Source organism: Leucopleurus acutus (genome assembly GCF_964270905.1).
Source record: "Leucopleurus acutus genome assembly, chromosome: 18".
NCBI lineage: Eukaryota > Metazoa > Chordata > Mammalia > Artiodactyla > Delphinidae > Leucopleurus > Leucopleurus acutus.
The window spans coordinates 16,802,443-16,821,431 of record NC_139160.1 but is presented as its reverse complement, the minus strand read 5'-3'; the positions used below and the strand labels follow the sequence as shown (position 1 = coordinate 16,821,431).

The 18,989-nt window shown below is 42.7% G+C and overlaps 1 protein-coding gene across 1 annotated transcript; it reads right to left on the bottom strand.

Annotated features, from left to right (window-relative positions):
* Nucleotides 1-308: 308 nt before the first annotated feature.
* Nucleotides 309-15,833, bottom strand: DLEU7 (deleted in lymphocytic leukemia 7; the record flags this gene model as incomplete). The annotated part of the gene is made up of 2 exons (XM_082859260.1): nucleotides 309-515; nucleotides 15,375-15,833. 2 exons carry the CDS (start codon nucleotides 15,831-15,833, stop codon nucleotides 309-311), a joined length of 666 nt encoding a protein of 221 aa, XP_082715386.1.
* Between the last annotated feature and the right edge of the window lie 3,156 nt (nucleotides 15,834-18,989).

Genomic DNA, 18,989 nt, shown 5'->3' with positions numbered 1-18,989 from the left:
TATATATTCATAAATGTATATACACATGTAATCCAGTCAGTTCCACAAAGTGGAATATATTTCAATCAAAAAGTCAGCAAATATGTCAAGACACTTAAAAATGTGAACTACTGCTTTAAAAATTTTTCACCAACATGCTATAATTCCCAAGGGTTACAGATGCCACTGGTCAGACTGCTATATATGCTACCAAGTCTCTCCTTCCTGGGAATAAAAACATCCATTGTCTGCTGATCCGCTTAGGAATTTAAGGTAGCCAGTCCTCTTAGCAGTGCTCGCTGTGGTTTTAATTCCAATGTCTTGAACACTCATATGTCTGGGAGATTCTGTAAGATCTGTCTCAAGGAAGCACAGGCTACCATGTGGGCATCCGAAGGAAGATTAGCAAGAGACTGAATCAGCTTCTTGACTATCATCTTCAAACACTGGTGAGCAGCACTCAAATCTCTGTCAAACTGCTGTCCTTCAATCTGTAGAGCCAAATGACTGCAGATGTTTCTAAACTCAACACTGTCCTGAAATGAAGACCAAACACAAACAAGCAATTAGATAGGTTATGGAAGACAGTTGTTGTGTTTTGTGTACCCAGTTTCCAGTCCAGTCTTCTGATGACAGAACCTCGATTTTTCTCTCAGAGAATTACTCTCCTCCATTCTCAGCCTATGTAGTTTGACCAAAGCTGACTCCACTCCACAGCTCCAGGGACCAGGTCAATCAGAGCACATCATCCCTCAGCCACTTGGACTGGCCAAGGATGGACAGATTACCTAAGGCAGGCCAATAAGCCACAGTCCCAGGATATTTGTTAGACTGGGAAAGAGAAGTTCTGTTCTACTGGAGCTGTTGGAAAACATCTTGCCACCATAAGGAGAGAATTCAAATGAAAGTGAGGCCAACACAGAAAAAAAAGTAGAAACAAGAGATTAAAGGAGACTGATTCCAATTACATTTTCTGAGCATGTCAATCTAGCTGTACTTGAACAATAAATCCCAGGATTTTTTAGCTATCTGAATCAATAAATATTTCTTTTTACTTAAGCCACTTGGAGTTGAGTTTCTCTTATTTGTTCCTAAAAGAGCTTTGACGAATATACAAATAGACTTCCTTCTTATTATTCCATAATCACTGTCTTCAGGATTCCAATACAGGATTTGCTATTTAATGAACATGGTCCCAAGAAATGTCCAATGCAGATTTAGAAATAGTTCATTGGTAGTTTTAAAGAATGAGCTAATTAAAGAGATTTTTTTAATCCTCAAATATTCACATTCTAAAATCCATTACATGTAAATGGTACTCTGAAATTATTCCATATCAGAGATAATGTTGACTATACGTTTTATTTTAAATACAGTTGATTCACACAACACAAGTTTGAACTGCACAGGTCCACTTCTATGCAGATTTTTTCCAATAAACATGTACTACAGTACTACACTATCCACAGTTGGTTGAATCCGTGGATTTGGAAGCATGGAGATGGAGGGCCAACTGTAAAATTATATGCAGACTTTTGACTGCTTGGGGGGTTGGCACCCCTAACCCCCCATCCTTCAAGATTCAAATGTACAAATAACTGACTCCCCCCAGACTTCTGGTTCTGGCACATGGCACATGTAGTTTCCCCATAATGCCTTGCTACTATATTCTAAATAATACAGAACAAACATCCTTTCTGAGCTTGCAGGAAAGTAATGGAAATCCCCAAGGACCAGGTATAAAAGAAAAGTAGATTGCGTTAGCTGCCTGCCAATACTTATCAAGAAAAGAAAGTTGGTCTCTCTTGAGCTGGGTTTGGTGTGGAAGGTAAAGTTGACCCTATGAATTTGTAACTGTGGACCTATACTACACAGTAGTTCAAGTTTGTAGTTGTCCTCTATACCATATACATGTTCTTGGAACACTCATGCCAAGACATTAATTTAAAAATTGGAACTGGTCTGAGATATCCATGGACACATGGCAAAAGCAAACAAAAGCCTATTCCACAGAAACATGTTCACAACCCATGACCCTCAGTAGCAGTCCCATAAAGCTCTGTCGAAGACAAACTCAGAATATGAAATTTTCAGTACAATCCACCATGATATAGTCGATGCAATGTAGGGCAGGACTGAACTCCAAGAATTTCATATATAAACTGTAAAATATATTTATAATGATTAAAGATATAAAAGAAGAAATAAAGTGTCCTAAGAAAAAACAGGCTTGAAAAAGAACCCAGTACCACTGCTAGAAATGACAACTATCATGACACATTAAAAACTCAATGTTAAACACCTGAATAAATACATATGAAGTGAAGATTAGTAAACTGGATGGTAAATTTGAGAAAATTACCCAGAATGCAAAATAAAGTCATGGGAAATATGAATGAGAAGTTACGTGACATGGATTGCCAGAATGACAAGGTACAACAGATACATTTCCAGGAGAGACAAGAAAAAGAATGGGGGAGAAGCAGTAGTCAAAGAGAATACTGGATAAAAATTATCCCAGATTGATTCAGATGATCCCAAATTGATCCTTAGATTCAGGAAACAAAACAAGCTTTGAGCAGAAAAAGTTAAACGAAATCCAAATCTAAACTCATTAAGGTAAAACTGCTCTTAAAAGCAACCAGAAAAGAAAAAGACGAGTTCAGTCTGGATGACCAGACAGCCAACTTCTAAGCAATAACAATTGAAGATAGAATAGAATAATATCCTCAAATAACTGTCAACCAAGATTTTTTTTTTTTAGTCCCACTAAACTACCATTTAAACATCAGGGCCAAGTAAATATACTTTTATTTAAGAGCACAAAAGGACTTACCACAAATAGACTCTCACTATCAGATCTCCTTAAAGATATAATTCATAAAGAGGAGATTCAACTCAGAAAGAAAGGATGTAAGAAGCAACAGTGAACAAAGAAACTTAAAAACACAGTGTAAATCTGAAGATTTGATTAATCAAAACAAAAATTATAACAACTAACTTGGAGTTTAAAAAAGCAAGATGGTAGGGCTTCCCTGGTGGCGCAGTGGTTGAGAGTCCGCCTGCCGATGCAGGGGACACGGGTTCGTGCCCCGGTCCGGGAAGATCCCACATGCCGCAGAGTGGCTGGGCCCGTGAGCCATGGCTGCTGAGCCTGCGCGTCCGGAGCCTGTGCTCCGCAACGAGAGAGGCCACAACAGTGAGAGGCCCGTGTACCGCAAAAAAAAAAAAAGCAAGATGGTTCTAAAATGCCGAGTAGCAAAACTGATAAATTTCAGGCTTGTTAAGTATACATGTGAGAAATGTAAGGATCATCGTTAAAAGTAGAGGAATAGGAGGCCCGGGAGGCGGCACCGAGCAGGACGGAGCACAAGTGCTCGGCTGCACCTTCCCGGACCTAGCAAAGCTCTGCAGGCTTCGATGCCCCTTTCCTGCAACCCTCGGGAGACCGCGCTCGCTGCAGCGGACCGCGAGAATATCCGAAGGTGACAGCGTGGGAGATTCTATCCATGGGAAACCTTCCTTGGTGTACAGATTTGGAAAAAAAAAGGTATAGAAATAATACAATTTCAAAATCAGCAGAGGGAAAAGGTATATCAAAACCTTTTTGATTCTACTGATAGAAGGTAAAAATGGAGAAATAAAAATACAAACATAAAGCCGGTGAATAGAAAGCACCAAATAAATCACCTTGTGAAATGCAGTGGTTGCCAGGTTGGATTTTCAAAATCTATCTATACGCTGCTTACGAGCAACACGTTTAAAACTAAAAACACCTAAAGATTGAAAGTAAATGTAAATATACTAAATATACATCAAGCAAAGAGAAGTCAAAATAAATCCAGAAAAATCATTATTAGGGATAAAATAAACTGCATTTAATAAAAGGAACTATTATTCCCCAAGAAGATATGACAGTTTTGTACTTGTGTGTGTCTAATATGATAATCTCAATTTACATTCAATCCCCAGACATGAAGACTGATTTTAACGCATCTTTCTCAGAAACTGATCAAACAACAGGACATTCAGCCTAGAGAGAAAGGATTGAAAATCTTTTCTAATCATAAGCTTGGTCTAATGGAGATAAGCAAATATACATTATTCTCAAACATCTATGTATTACTTATGAAAGATGACTTTAGGATAATGCCACAAGTCTCAACTAATATCAAAGTGTATATCACTCAAATCACCAAGCAAATAAATGAGAAATCAGTAATGTATATAACCCTCCCAAAACATGTATGACTTAATCCACTTCTAAATAATTCATAAGTCAGTGGAAAAAATAATTGAAATTTTAAAATGGTCTATACTGAACAATTATGGAACTGCTATATCACAATTTGTGGGCCGTAGCTCCAGTGAGAAAAGCATAGACTTAAATTCTTATATAAGTAAAGAAAAACCACTTAAACACTCAAAATCCCTGAGCTAAAAATTCAACTCAAAAACTTAAGAAAAATAGATAATCCAAAAAAAAAGAAGAACTAAAAGTTGAACCAAAGTTTGATGAGGAACTAGTTTTCTTCCTAATTCTGTGTAGAAAGAGAAGCTATTCTTTTCCCTAATAAAAACTCTCTCACTTGGGTAAGAAGAAGGACCTGGGTTTCTGGCAAAATGTTTATTAGAAAACATCCTCCAAGAAACAAAACAGACATCCATTCATTCAATTCAGCAAAACAACAGCAGCAGGACTCCGTGTGGGCTAACACAGCACAGTCCCCTTATTCGAGTATTCACAGGCTACCACCCTTCCTGCTTTTTTTCTCTTTAAAGCATTCTTGCTTCCCTGCCCTTGAGTATTGCTCATGTCTGTTCAGAAGGTATCAAGGGGCTACTTAGATAATCTGTCCCACAGTTTATGGGGTCACCTATATTGCTGCAGCACGTTGCTTGGGAATGAGAACGTAGGGGGAAGAAGTGACTCTGGACTACTTTCCCAAGATCCACATCAAGGGAAATTGTCCACTTGCTTTATAGAAGTAATCCAACTCTAAGTACAAAGTGGAAGGATCAAAGACAACATGCAAAAGGAAATTTAAAATAGAAGGAACCACTGAAATGTGTGCTGACGTGTGCCTATTAGCCAGTCTGCAAAGGCATTCATCACCCGAAGAAGATTAAAATGCCTTTAAAAATATATCTGTGGGCCTAAAATCTGAAGTCAATTTCACATTTGCTGTAAAGAAGCAAAGAGGGCATCTTTGGGGGAAATTACACATACAATAAAATTCCACTGCTGGGCTGTACTGGTCCCTGAGGCCCTGGGTAAACTTCAGATCTCTGGCGAGCTTTGCAAAGTCTCTTTATTTTACTATTTTAGTACAGTATTTCCATTTAATCCTTTCTCAAATATATTAACAGTCAAAGAAAACAAATTAATAGGAATAGGCTTTCCATGGGACTCTTAAGCCAAGGAAGGGAAAAATAAAACAGGTGGTCACTTCTCTTCCTTTCTGGAAGGTCTGAAAGCCAACTATGGATCCAGTAATCATGGCTTCCAACACAGCTTCTACTGCAGAAGGTAGGAGCCACCAGTGACAGCCTTAAGGCAACAGCATATTAAATGGCTCGTGGACTTTCGGTGGAAACTCACATGATCAATATTGGTGATGATTTCACTTATGGTGCTTTCCACTCAATGACAGAGTATATCCTCCCAGCAGCTTTTATTTAGCAAGTCCCAGATGCTTCCAAAAATGATGTAATATCTTACACTGTGCCTTGAGCGCTTTGCCAGCATTAGAACATGATGGTGGCTGAGCAATCTAAAAGCAGGTTTTGGAACTTCTAAAGCCTTGTGTAATCTCAGATTTTTGGACGCGAAATGTATGGATTGCTACAGGGGTCCAAATCGATGGCCAGCATTTACATTTTAAAGTGAGTTGAGGGACTTCCCTGGCGCTCCAGTGGTTAAGACTTCGCCTTCCAATGCAGGGGGTACGGGTTCCATCCCTGGTTGGGGAGCTAAGATCCCACATGCCTCATGGCCAAAAAACCAAAACATAAAAAAAAAGAAGCACTATTGTAACAAATTCAATACAGACTTTAAAAAATAAATAAATAAATAAAGTGTGTTGAGATAATGTCTCGTGACTCAACTAATCTACTGGGGTAATGGCCTCGGCCTATTTGCCTCAGTTAATAAATCAGTTAAATTGATTTCAAACATGTATCTAGTCTCCACTACATGACTTATTACTACACTAGATAAAAGACAATAAGACATGGTACCTGATCTCTAAAGAACTTATAATTTAGTAGGAGAAATGAGACACATACAGCATATCTCCAAATGTCCAGTGAAATGTGATGAGGGCTATGGAAAAAACACAAAAGCCCAATCCTATGGAAGAACAGACATTTATAGACTCACAATCTAAGCATTGCACAGAGTTCAAACAGAGCTCGTTCTGTGGGTGAATCCTTTCAATAGCATACCTGATGTGCACTTGTCCAGAATTTGCTTGGCTACACTGGAGAAACTCATGTGCTTAGGAAGCAACCCATTAGAAGAGATGGCTCTAGCTTTTAGAACATTTCTTCCTAATTTTTAGCTGAAATCTGCCCTGTGGTAGGCAGAATTGTGGTCTCTTCCCAGACCTGTGAGTATGTTACATTACATGGCAAAAGGGACTTTACAGATGTCAGTTAGGAAGTGCAGCACTCCAGGCAGCTTCAAAGGCCCCTGGGAATGAAAGCTCAATCCTTCATAAGCACCGGAATAGCTATTAGAGCCCTGGTTCTATCCTTTAGGTAAGCCATCCGTGGACAAGTCATTTTATCTATGGAATATTCAGTTTTCTCATCTGTAAAATGGGAAAAATAATAGCTACCATGAGAAGTCCAATTAGCTCATGAATATGAAAGCTCTTTGTATTTATAAAGCATGCCGTCAATCTAAAGTTATGAATAAAATACTCCACTGAATGGGAGGTCAGTAAGAAGAGGAGAGGAAGGAAGTGTAGAAGAGAAAAGAAAAATATTCTCTACAGAAACTTGGAATCTAATTGGTGAGATAAAACCTATTAAAACCCTTCAGTGGAGATGTGACGCAGAATAAGATTAAGGCTCAGAAAGAGTAGCCAAGTTCACCTCAGATGCAACAGAATGTCTACCATCAAAAAAACTGAAAATAACAAGTGTGGGTGAGGATGTGGAGAAATTGGAACCCTTGTGCACTGCTGCTGGCAATGTAAAAATGCTGCAGACACTTTGGAAAACGGTATGGAGTTTCCTCAAAAAAATTAAAACTAGAATTGCCATAGGATCCAACACTTCCACTTCTGGGTACATATCCAAAAAAACTGAAAGCAGGATCTCAAAATGTTATTTGCACACCCATGTTCATAGCAGCATTATTCACAACAGCCAAGAGGTGGAAGCAGCTCAAGTATCCATGGACACATGAACAGATCAACAAAATGTGGTCTATATATGCCATGGAATACTACTGAGCCTTAAAAAGAAAGAAAATTCTAACACATGCTACAACATGGATGAACCTTGAGGACATCATGCTGAATGAAATAGGCCTGTCACAAAAGGACAAATACTGTATGATTCCTCTTATATGTGGTACCTAGAGTAGTCAAACTCATAGAAATTAAAAGTAGAATGGTGGTTTCCAGGGGCTGGAGGGAGGGGGCACATGGGGACTTCTTGTTTAATGGGTGTAGGGTTTCCAGATTTGCAAGGTGAAAATGTCATGGAGATTGTTTGCACAAAAATGTGAAGTACTTAACACTACCCTTAAAATGGTAAATTTTGTTTTGTATTTTTCAATACAATTTTTTTTAAAAAGTGGTTGAGACCATCAGATTATTGCCAGCCTTTGTAGAAGGGAATGGAAATTTGGATGAGGCATCAGCAAAGTGGCAGGTGAGAAGGACTGTATAGACACTAATAAGAGAGGTGGTGTTGGAGAAAGCAGTATTTAACTCATAGGGAAAAGAGATGGCCGCACAATGAGAATGAATGATACCAGCAAAGGCTTGGAGCCACGCAGGGGCTAGGACTGGCAGGAGTCCAGTCTGAGAAAAACAGAGCTTTGTGTCGCCTATCAGGATAAGCTAGTGCAGACAGCCTTGAATGTCAAGTCCCTGGAACTTCTGAGCGTGGGAGGAACATGGCAAACCAGTGTTTGAAGAACACCGGTCAGGCCTATGAGCCTGAGCACCTACTAGGCACCAGGCTCCAAGCGAGGCTCCTAATATACCTTATTTCACTCAGTCCTCACAACCGTCCATGAATGAGAGATGAGAAGAAATGCTGCTTGGAGAGATTAAATGACATCCCTAAATCGCACAGCAAGTAAGTGGCAGAGCTGGAATTAACCTCTCTCTCAAAACTCAAGTATTCATCAGAGACACCCCAAATCAGAAACTGGGCCAGATGCCAGGATGACAGAGAGAGCAGAGCTCGCCATCCAGTGCTGGGGACAGACTAATGAATGAGAAGTACAGAGCTGCAGATGCCACCATGGGGTGAACAGGGACACCATGGAAGCAAGCTGGGAGGCACCCAACTAGCTTTGAGTGAGAAACAAAAATGTCTGTATGTGAACTGTTTCATGTTTGTTTTCTGGCTATATTCATCCTATTTTTCTTAAGGTTAACTAAGTGTTACAAAGCTCAAATTTGCAACGGTCATATCCAAATTGAAGATTGTCCCATTGGTCCAGCCCTCTTCCCTGCAACATAGTTGAGAGGGTGTGGTTATCTGGAAGGGATTCAAGGCATGGAACCTTCCACGCCCCATGTAAAGCCAACTCCTAGCTAATTAGAGACCTCCTAGTTGGAGCTCTCCCTTCCTCCGGTCTGTTCTCTCCTACCCAGTGTAAGGGAGGTCTCTTAGAAAATCCACCCCACTTGTACTTTTCTGCATGACACGTTGTATTTATTAGGAATGTGCACTTCTGAAATCTTTGAACAACTGAAAATGCACCTGCAAAGTCCAAAAAGGGAAGAAAAGTTAAGCCCATTTTTAGCTTCTTATTGAAAATAAACACTCCCATCAAAACCAAAGGCTTAAAAGCAAAAACAATCTAGCATTAGGAGTCAGTTTCAAAGCTTGTTTTCTGAAACCAACACCAATAGATAATAAAGTCAAAAATATAATATGATTTTATAGGCTCTATAATGCAGGTAATTTTAAACAATACACAAAGAAGGTTTTTGGGTTTTTCTATCACATCATCTTCAAAATCACTTCTAGATCTACAGGAACTATAAATCAATTCATATTCCCTTCACCCCTGGCTTTAAAATAAGTTGGTTCTTTACAAAACAGTCATTTCTTGAGCTATATTCTCTTATAATGGCTCCACAAACATGTTTTTTCTCACATTTTTCCCTCTCACTCTCCCTGAATGCCTAACGTACTCTACAGAGGGTATTAATGGAAGAAAGAGCTTTCCTCCAGCTTTCTGTGATGAGGTCTGACCTTAATGAACTTCGGCCTGGACAGCAAACCACTCTCCACTAAAGTTTCCCAGGGCTGGGAACTACGAGGGAGCACAAATCTCTTCCCTACACCCAACACAACCCTCCATGCTAGATGTGCACATAAAATGGGAGTGTCGTTTCTCTATTTTAGAGCGGTGTTATGAAAACCATACTATCAGGAACAGTATACTACAAATTGCCCCAACTGCATTTTGTTCATTGACATCTGGCTTTGAACAACAAAGTCGCAGGGCCCAGATCCATCACCAATTGCCTAAACTCTAGGTCAATCTCAAATAGATATGCAACTTCGTATTAATAACGCACCCAGTGAAGAACCACAGTATCTGCCAGTCACCATAAAAAGTCTATCGCCCACAGGAAATTAAACATTTTTACTTGTGGTGTACCCAGTGTAAACGCTCACAAGTCACTAAGGTTCCTTATGCATTTGCTTTGGGTACAGTACCATTTTCATCAGAAAAGTCTCATGAAAAGCACTTTGTGATGGATACAAGCACTTGATTCAGGTATGCTCACAAGGCAAACCCCAAAATTGTAAAATAAAGCAAGGCAGCATTTCCACAAGACATTAAACATAAGTAGGTTTGCTTTAGGGCCTTCCTGCAATATCTCTCCCTAAATGTTCATTTCAGAAAGCTTTTATGTCCTGATTTTCATATCATTCACTTTTTAAGGAATAACAAAGCTATAACTAAGCTACTTCTAGAGCTGTCACTTGGCCTTTTCCTGACATAAAAGCACAATTTTGTCCCAGACAAAGAGCAATCCCCTGGCTAAGGCTACTAATAATATAACCATGAGAACTTATTTCTTCAATCGAATATTAGCAATTTTTAAAGACACAATTCCCAAATTTGCAGAAACTGGCTTCACTAACCAATGTTAATGGGGAAGAAAAGCACTCATCATCAATGTCTGCCTCTGAGTAACTCAATATCCACACTTGCAGTTTGCAAAAAGCCTTAGCAATGACTGTGAAGCCAAAGCCAACAGTTTTACAACCACTGCTCTTGCTCTGTGGAATGAGAAAACCAGCATGGACCACTGAACGTGAGAGAATTATTGGTACCAGAATTAGTTAATTGCAATGGGTGAGCTCACAGGCAAGTTTTATCTGCAATGGCAGGAAAGTTCTTCTGCCTCTAAAAGCTGGCATCAGCCATTGTTTCCATGAAACTTGCTTCAGAACAGAACTCTTGGAAACCGTAAATGTTTTTAACTATCAAAGGAAGACAGACAAAACTCAACCAGAGTGACTTCATGATTGGCTTAGTTAATGATCTCTTTGGCTTGGTCATTTTTAGTAGTTTTTAAAATCCTAGACTCTCTTCCTTCTGGTGCTCCACACATTTCTGTGCTCCCTTTGGGTGGCAAGTATTATAGCATCTTTGCCAGTATTGCTAGTTTGATAAAGATTTCCTACGTTTACCTGGGGCTTTTTGTCACTATGTAAGGTGATCATCATTAGAGGAGACACAAATCACCCAGTGTTAGGGACTGAATTGTGTTCCACCAAAATTCATGTGTTGAAAACCTGACTTGCAGTGTGACTGTATTTGGAGATAGGATCTTTAGGGAGGTAATTAAAGTTAAGTTACATCATAAGGATGGGGCCCTAATCCAATAGGATTGGTGTCCTACAAGAAGAAGAAGAGACATCCAAGATCTCTCTTTCTCTCTGGCACAGAGGAAATGCCATGTGAGGACACAGTGAGAAGGTGACAGTCCACAAGCCAGGAAGAGAGCCCTTCCCAGAAACCAAATTTGCTCTTGAACTTCCCAGCCTTCACAACAGTGAGAAAATAAATGTCTGTGGTTTAAGCCACCCAAGTCTGTGGCATTTTGTTATGGCAGCCCAAGCTGACTATGATACTCTGTGTGCAGAATGACTATTGCAGCTGAAGTGGTGTGCAGTGCATGGCATGTATGACCATGCCCTGACAACTGTGCACTCTCATGTACTTTATTTTCAGTGTAATGTTCATAACACCCCTATGAGCTAGCACTGTGATTGGTAGAAAGAGTCAGACAAAACCATGTCTGAATCGTGGGCCACTACTTCTTAGCTGCAGACTCTTCAGCAGTTCTAAATTCCTCTGAGCCTCAGTTTCCTCCCGTAATAAATTTTTATCAAGCTGGTTAACTCCATCCTTTCCACCAAATTTAACAAGACTCAGTTTTGTTAAGCATTTTTAACCACCATGAAAAGACTCATTTCATGTTTGTTTGTTTGTTTTTGCATGAGTTCGATAATCTCTAAATGCTCAAAAGGAATATCAAGCGTTGGCTTCTTTAAGAAAATAGTAAACTACTGTAAAGATATGCATTATTATTATGGTGAGGGTTTCTCTGCCTTCAGGCCTGAAAATTTCACTCCCTTAATTCTGGTGGTTTGATCAGCTAGTCACTCGATGGTCACATCTCTAAGTCAGTCATCAGCCATGGGCTAAAGCTGAGCTCTGGAAAGTGGAGGCTTCCTGGAAGTCTCTTTGGGTCATCCTAATTCTGTTTTTGTCAACAGTCTCAAAAGTAAATACAGAGTTCAGGAGTCAGATCCATCAATATCAAGAAAGAAATATAATAATAGTCAATAAGACTATTGAAGAAGATTGAGGCATCAATCAATAATAATAATAATTAATAATAATAATAAAGTTCAAAGGTATTGCAATTTACCGTGAGCAGCCAGTAGCTAAGACTTTATATGCATTATCTCAATAACGTTAAATACCACTGTTCCCACTTTACAGGTGAGGAGACAGAAGCACAGGAAAGCTAAATAACTTGCCCAAGAGTCTGCAGCAGGAAGTGGCAGAGTAGGTTTGAAATGCTTCATGGTACCTGATCACTGTCCTGTGCTGTGCTGTTCAAGTGAGTCTTCCTTCTCTCTGTGGCAAGGAATGCCATGGAAGGCATTCCTGACGTTAGGGAAATTTCCACACACTTCCAAGTGACATGCAAGCATTATTTCCTTTAGCAAAATCCTCCTGAAACCATTCTCATGTATAAAATCAATCTGCATGTTCTTAATTTAAAAATATAGAGAAAACTCATCCAAATCATTTGAATTAACACCAGTAATGATGATGCCAAGTCTGTATAACCAGCCCCCCTGGAGAGACAGACTGCTGTGTCCTTGAGTCTAAGTGCTTTGTAAGCATTACCTTCCAAACCTAATGGAGATACTGCCTTTTCTCCAAACAGCAAACCAAGCAAAATTTCAAGATGCTGGCAAGGAGGCAAATCATCCAGAGAAACCTCTCCCTGCTTCTCTCCCTTCTGAAAGCACTGGCTGTTCTCAGGAGCCCTGAAACTCATTACTCCCCTGTAGGTGAATAGCAGACTCCAATAGCAAGAATGTTGAGATCCCTGTTCTTTTTTTGTTGTCGTTGTTGTCTATATTCTTTTTTTTTTTTTTTTGGTGGGGGGGAGTATAATTGCTTTACAATGTTGTGTTAGTTTCTGCTGTACAATGAAGTGAAACAGCCATACGTATACATATATCCCCTCTCTCTTGGACCTCCCTCCCCCCCATCCCACCCACCTAGGTCATCACAGAGCACCGAGCTGAGCTCCCTGTGGAGATCCCTGTTCTTAATGGGGACTCTGGGTGCCTCTAGAAACACTGGTAGCAATACATCCAGACATCTGCACGTTTGCTCATGATGGAGAAGAAGGGGACCAAGACTCAAGGGGCTGGGTAGGTGAAGGAAGATTTGAGCAGATCTATGGATTAAGAGGAATTGGCAGAGTGGAAGCACTAGAAAATACAAAGAGAGGGGAAGGAACTGAGAGAAAAAGTCCAGGGGCAGATGAAAGATTTGCTCCAGCACTTAAGAGAAAGAAGTTATTTGGGAGGCGGAGGGGGTGGGAACCAAACAGTATTTCTTTATTAGAGACAAGAAAGAAGATGATTGGAAATGAGATTTTTTAGGTAGGATGGAAGATATTTGTGTCAGATGGCCTCAATTTTCTCAGTAAAGGAGTGAGAGGGTTGAGGTTTGGATGAAGAAAGTTTGAGGAGAGTAGAAAATGTTTAGGACAAAAAGTCAAGTAGTAGAGAGGGTTAAAAGGATTACCAAGTAGAAGTGGCAGCTGCATTAACCTCAAGTGGCATGATTTATAGTCCAGAGCAGAGGGCGCCATTGCTCCTAAACTGGGTCAGGCCCTCTGACAATGGTCTTCCGACCTGACCTTGCCTCTGTGATTTATCAGGGTCCTTCCTTCAGTCATATCAATGGCTGCCTTTTGCCTGCAAGACAGTCCAGGTCCTCAGCATGACCCACAGGCCTTTTCCCACCTGACCCCACATAACTCTCCAGCATCCTTTTTTTTTTGCCTTCTGCCATACTGAACTAATTTTAGTTCCCCCAAAGCCCTAGGCCCTTTCATTACTTCTTGGCCTTGGATCCCACAGCTCCTCTGAAATGCTTTTTCCCTTTAATGCCTGGAGAGTAAACATTCTTTTTTTTTTTTTAAAGGTTACCTCCTCCAAGATGCCTTCCAGGATCACCCAAGGTAAAACTGATCACTCAGTCTCTCCTTTTGCCAACCTACCTGTGCCTTGTATACGTTCCTAGTATCACAGCGCACTCCATGTGTATCACAGTTTAATTGGCAGGATTTTAAAAAATTTCTTGGCGATACAAAATAAGGTACCTCTTACAGTCAAGAGCACTGGTGAAATGCAGCTTCATTTTTTAAACTCTTCAGAATGAAGCAGTGCTTCACATCTGGAGGCGACCTTATCTCCCCTCCCACCACACACATTTAGCAGTATTTGGTTCTGTCAATTGGTGGGGAGGGTATGCTGCTGGCATCTACTGGGTAGAGGCCAGGGCTGCTGCTAAACATCCTACAGTACATAGGACCACCCCACAGCAGTCATCCAGACAAAAACGTCAGTAGTGTGGAGGTGGAGAAACCCTAGTTCAGAGCAACAATATTTATTCAGGTGAATGCTATGCTTTATTTTTTTTTTATTTTAAATCAATCTTTTACAGTATATAGTGCGACCTAATATATATCCATGTTTTCCAAACTTTGGCTTGTAGAGCAAGAAAAGCAAGTCTTGAGAAATGCTCTTTCTTCATTACCCCTCCCCCATTTCCTTCCACTAGACTCCCCAGGGAATGAATGAAGCAATGTTCCAGATCAAAATTGAAAGGCCAGAAGGTCTCAGAGAGATTTGTGACCTAAAGCCAATTAGGTTAATGGCAAGGCCAAGACTGGACTCCAGAACCCCAGATTTCCACCAACCCACTCAGCCTGGGAGGCAGCTGCTCTGTTCCCTGGCTAAATCGGCCAACACCATTTGGTACCTTAAGCGGAAACGTGCCCTACAAAGATGGGCTGCGTGACTTAGCAGGAGTTTAACATGAGTGTTCCTGCTTCCACACCCGGGACCCAGCCCGCTCTCACGCTACTTTAGGAGAATTTAGGTTGACTCTGTGAGGCCCCCGAGCTCTGTGCGGAATTGGATTTACGCAAAAACAACTGCGATTCATAAGTGCGAAGGAACTTCAAATAAATGTAGGTGATTTCGTCATACAAAAGGCAGAGGGAACTTAATACGTATATTTAAGGCTCTGGAGAAACGGCTTTTAATTTGAAAGGGGTGGGAGGAGCTGTCCTCCGTCCCTAGAAGCTTCACATGTGGAAAGGGCCAGAGGAAGGTTTTGGCAAAGCCCTTCTGCACCTCCATTCTGCAGTCAGGTGTGCCCCAGGTGGGCCCTGAGTTCCCTATCCCAAGTACCTAATCCCCGGAATGTCACCTCCCTCATTCCCACTCCGAGGTGCTGAATCTCTGGGGGAAGCTCGACTTTGGATCCTGCGACTCAGCCTCGTCTGCATCCCGGTCCGCTGCCCTGCCCCAGGGGGAACCTAAGCAGGGGGATGGATGCTGGAGGCCAGACTCACCTTCAGGTGGATGGGGATGGACCGCTCCTGCTGGAGGGGGCCCAGCAGCGTCTGCTCCACGCTGACCAGCTCCGAGGTCGAGTCCACCACGCGGGCCAGCGCGCTGCGCATCGCCATCTGGGCCAGGGTGCAGGGCCCGCGACCCCGGGGTAAGGGCAGCAGTTCCGCGCCTCCCTCGGCGCCTCGCACCACTTCCACCTCGGGGGAGCTCGCCCGCGCCCCGGACCCCACGTTCCTGGCCCCCTTGCCCCCGCCTTCCTCCCCACGCCCCTGCCCGGCACGGGCCAGCCGTGGGTCTGAGCGACGCTCTGGGGCAGCGGACACGTGGTCCAGGTCGCGTGGGCTCCCGGGGGCGCCCGGACCATCCCCCCAGCCCCACTCCTGCTGCAGAAGCTGCAGGGTGTGGAGAGCCACCATTTGGTGGCTGATGGAGGCCACTAAGGGCGCGGGGCTAGCCATCGCCTCCGCCCGCGGCTCGGCGCGCTCGGCCGGCAGGTGAAGCAGCGAGCGAAGGAGGCGGGGCGTTTGGGGTCGCCAGGGTCACTCTTCCTAAGCCGCAGCTCCGCCGCCTCCTTGCCTCTCTGCGCGTGGGGCCGGTCCCGCCCTCCGCCAGCTGTCAGTGACCTACGCTGGCCACTGCGCTCGCTTCAAGTCCGAATAGGCTTGTTCGGAATCAAGGCTGCCTGAAGTGCTGCTTCCCTTACACCTGAAAATCAGCCAAATGCTGAGCGCTGGTTCCTCCTCCTCTCCAGGGCTTACGCTGGCATGGCCGCTCTGTGTGGATGCATCTATCCGCAGGGATACCCCGCCCCCATCTCCTCTGAAGGATGCCTACCGGTGACCGTTCACGCCTTGGGGACTGGGGATGGGAGTGCACGGGTCAAAGACCCACCGGGAATCGGAAAGTGTGAAGTGCCAGAGAAAAGCTCACAAAACGAAAACTGTGCTTGATCGTCCTCCCTCCGTTTCCTAACCGTAGGGGAATTTTCAGGAGCTTCGTGGAGTAGCCTTCAAGGCTCCTGTCCCCCATACAAAAGAAGGGGACTTGGGTATCTTCTCTGCTTTGCTCCAAGCCACATGTGCTGAGAAGGCCCAACTGTCGAAGCTGAAGTTGCATCAGGGCCCAGCTCTGCCTGTTCCTGAAGCAACTTGCGAAGCAAGGGCTTGGCACTGTCCGGATGAGGAGGCCAAACGAGTTTTTTTGTGAAACTCCCGAAGCACTTAGGCAGCAGAGTTTGAAGCTAAATCCTTTTACGAGCCATGAACCCAGGGACAGCTGTACAAATAGTTGCTGCTTTTAATTAAACCTCACTTCGCTACTTCCTTGACTTAGGAAAAAAGACTGGCAAATTTATGCTTTGATAGATTGGAAACTATTGGTGTGTGATTACACTTAAAAAAAAAAAAAAGACATTTGAGGGGAATCGTATGGAGGACTGTCTCAGAGCAGCATGGTTTTTCCACTTTTTTCCTGCATGGGAAACCATGTAGATAACCCCCCACGAAGTAAAGCAGAGGACAAGGGTGCAGGCCCATGGCAGACAAGTAGACCCTAGCAGACCCAGAGGATGGGATTTCATTCTTCCTTTAGAAGGGAGAGTCCACCTTTGGTGCTGTGGAATAAGGTCTGGGGAGGCCCTTGCATGGGAAAGCTACTCCAGTGAGTCCATTAGTCGAGAAGTGCAGTCATCAGAGATACGGGGAGGGATTTGGGGTCCTTTAAGGTTTCTTTAACTCTGGGATAGTATGACCCAATATAATCCTCCCAACTCTCCAGTGAAGGTTCCTTCTAATTCTCAGTGTTTTCTTCGCCTATGAAAACAAATCTGGATGCCAAGGTAAAGAAAACCTTTCTTAAACAAAAACAAGTATGTTCACACTAATTATAACTAAGTAAAAATGCATGTCTGTGCATTGACAGAGAGGAAATTACTTTGGAGGGAAGTAAATAGTTTAATATTGATTAGATTCTCTTGATCAAGTTACTTAAGTTCATAATGAAAAAGAGAAATTCTTTTTTATGTGTATGTGTTTTTTTAATCCTCAAACATTGAAATACATTAGGTTCAGCAGAGACTAACTGTGAATAACAAAAACGAACCCCTAATTTCACAAAGCACGTCAGATCTCCAGGGGTGCTCCTCTTTCCAGATACGCAGGAAATCCTAGTAGGCCAACTCTTCCACTATCAAATGACTGACTCAAAAGCTTCTTGACAGATGGAATTCCAGCCAACTGCAGAATTGAAATCACTAGACACAGGCTGACCTGAGGCCCCACTATTCTACATACCAGGCTGACTCTGAGAGCCATGAGACCAACTGAACTGCAGGAGGTAAGAGAGAGGGGGCCAGAAAACCATAGAGCCTACGGGATGGTACATGAGGCTTCAATAGCTGCCTGGGTTTTCTGGTATCCTTTAGAGAGCACTAGATTATCCAGCAACTCAAGGCTTTGTCTGTCTTGGCCATGAGCCACCTTTTCCTTTGCCATGACCTGAAATGGCTGATGTGCCAAAGCTGGATATATGAGGTCCTAACTGAGGAAAAGTATACATAGACTATTGAGATGAGTCAACAGCATAGCAGATCTGCCTTTGATCTAAAACAGCTGCAGAGTTATATACGCTGCGCTACCAGACCAGGTAACAAATTATACACTCCCTACTCACTATACTGACAATCTGCGGCCACTGGATAATAAAAGGCACATTCAAAGGATGAAGTACTAGACACCAATATTTTTGCTTCACAGTATCTATTTCACTATTTTTTTTTAATTTAATTTAATTTTTTTGTGTGGTACGCGGGTCTCTCACTGTTGTGGCCTCTCCCGTCGCGGAGCACAGGCTCTGGACGCGCAGGCTCAGCAGCCATGGCTCACGGGCTCAGCCGCTCCGCGGCATGTGGGATCTTCCCGGACCGGGGCACGAACCCGCGTCCCCTGCATCTGCAGGCGGACTCTCAACCACTGCACCACCAGGGAAGCCCCTATTTCACTATTTTATGTAAACCATACCCTAATTTCCCAGTAGCTTTCCTCCTCCTCTACACTCAGTCCATGTCATCAGGTAGGATGAACCCGTCCCATGGCAGAAGTCGACTGGAGCATCTAGGCTGAGGCCAGTCACACATCAGTACAAGTTCCCATTGTGAATGGTCAGGAATAGGCACATGACCCAACTACAGCCAATGACAATCACATTTTGGATGCTTTCAGCTGAATGTACTGTATAAGAGAAAATAATGGAACTAGAAGAAGGTGTAGGCCAAAAGATGAAACGGCAAAAAAGATGAATTCCCCTTTAACAAGAAAGCCTCACATAAAATAGTTTAATCAATAAGTTATTGTCTCAGATCACAAGTCTTAAGGTAGGATGGCTCCAGGGTTGATTAATCCTCAGGGGTGTCAGATGTCCACGGGTACTCCTCTTTCCAGAAACACTGGAAATCTAGCTTCATGAGGCTAACACTCCTAATATCAGATGGCTAACTGCAATGACCCCTTGTGGATGTGAAACTGAGAAGATGTAAGTTCTGGAGCTTCTGCAGCCATCTTGTGAGTTTGAGGGGAGAGCCTGCCTAGGAATGAGCCAACACTTAAGAGAGAAAAGCC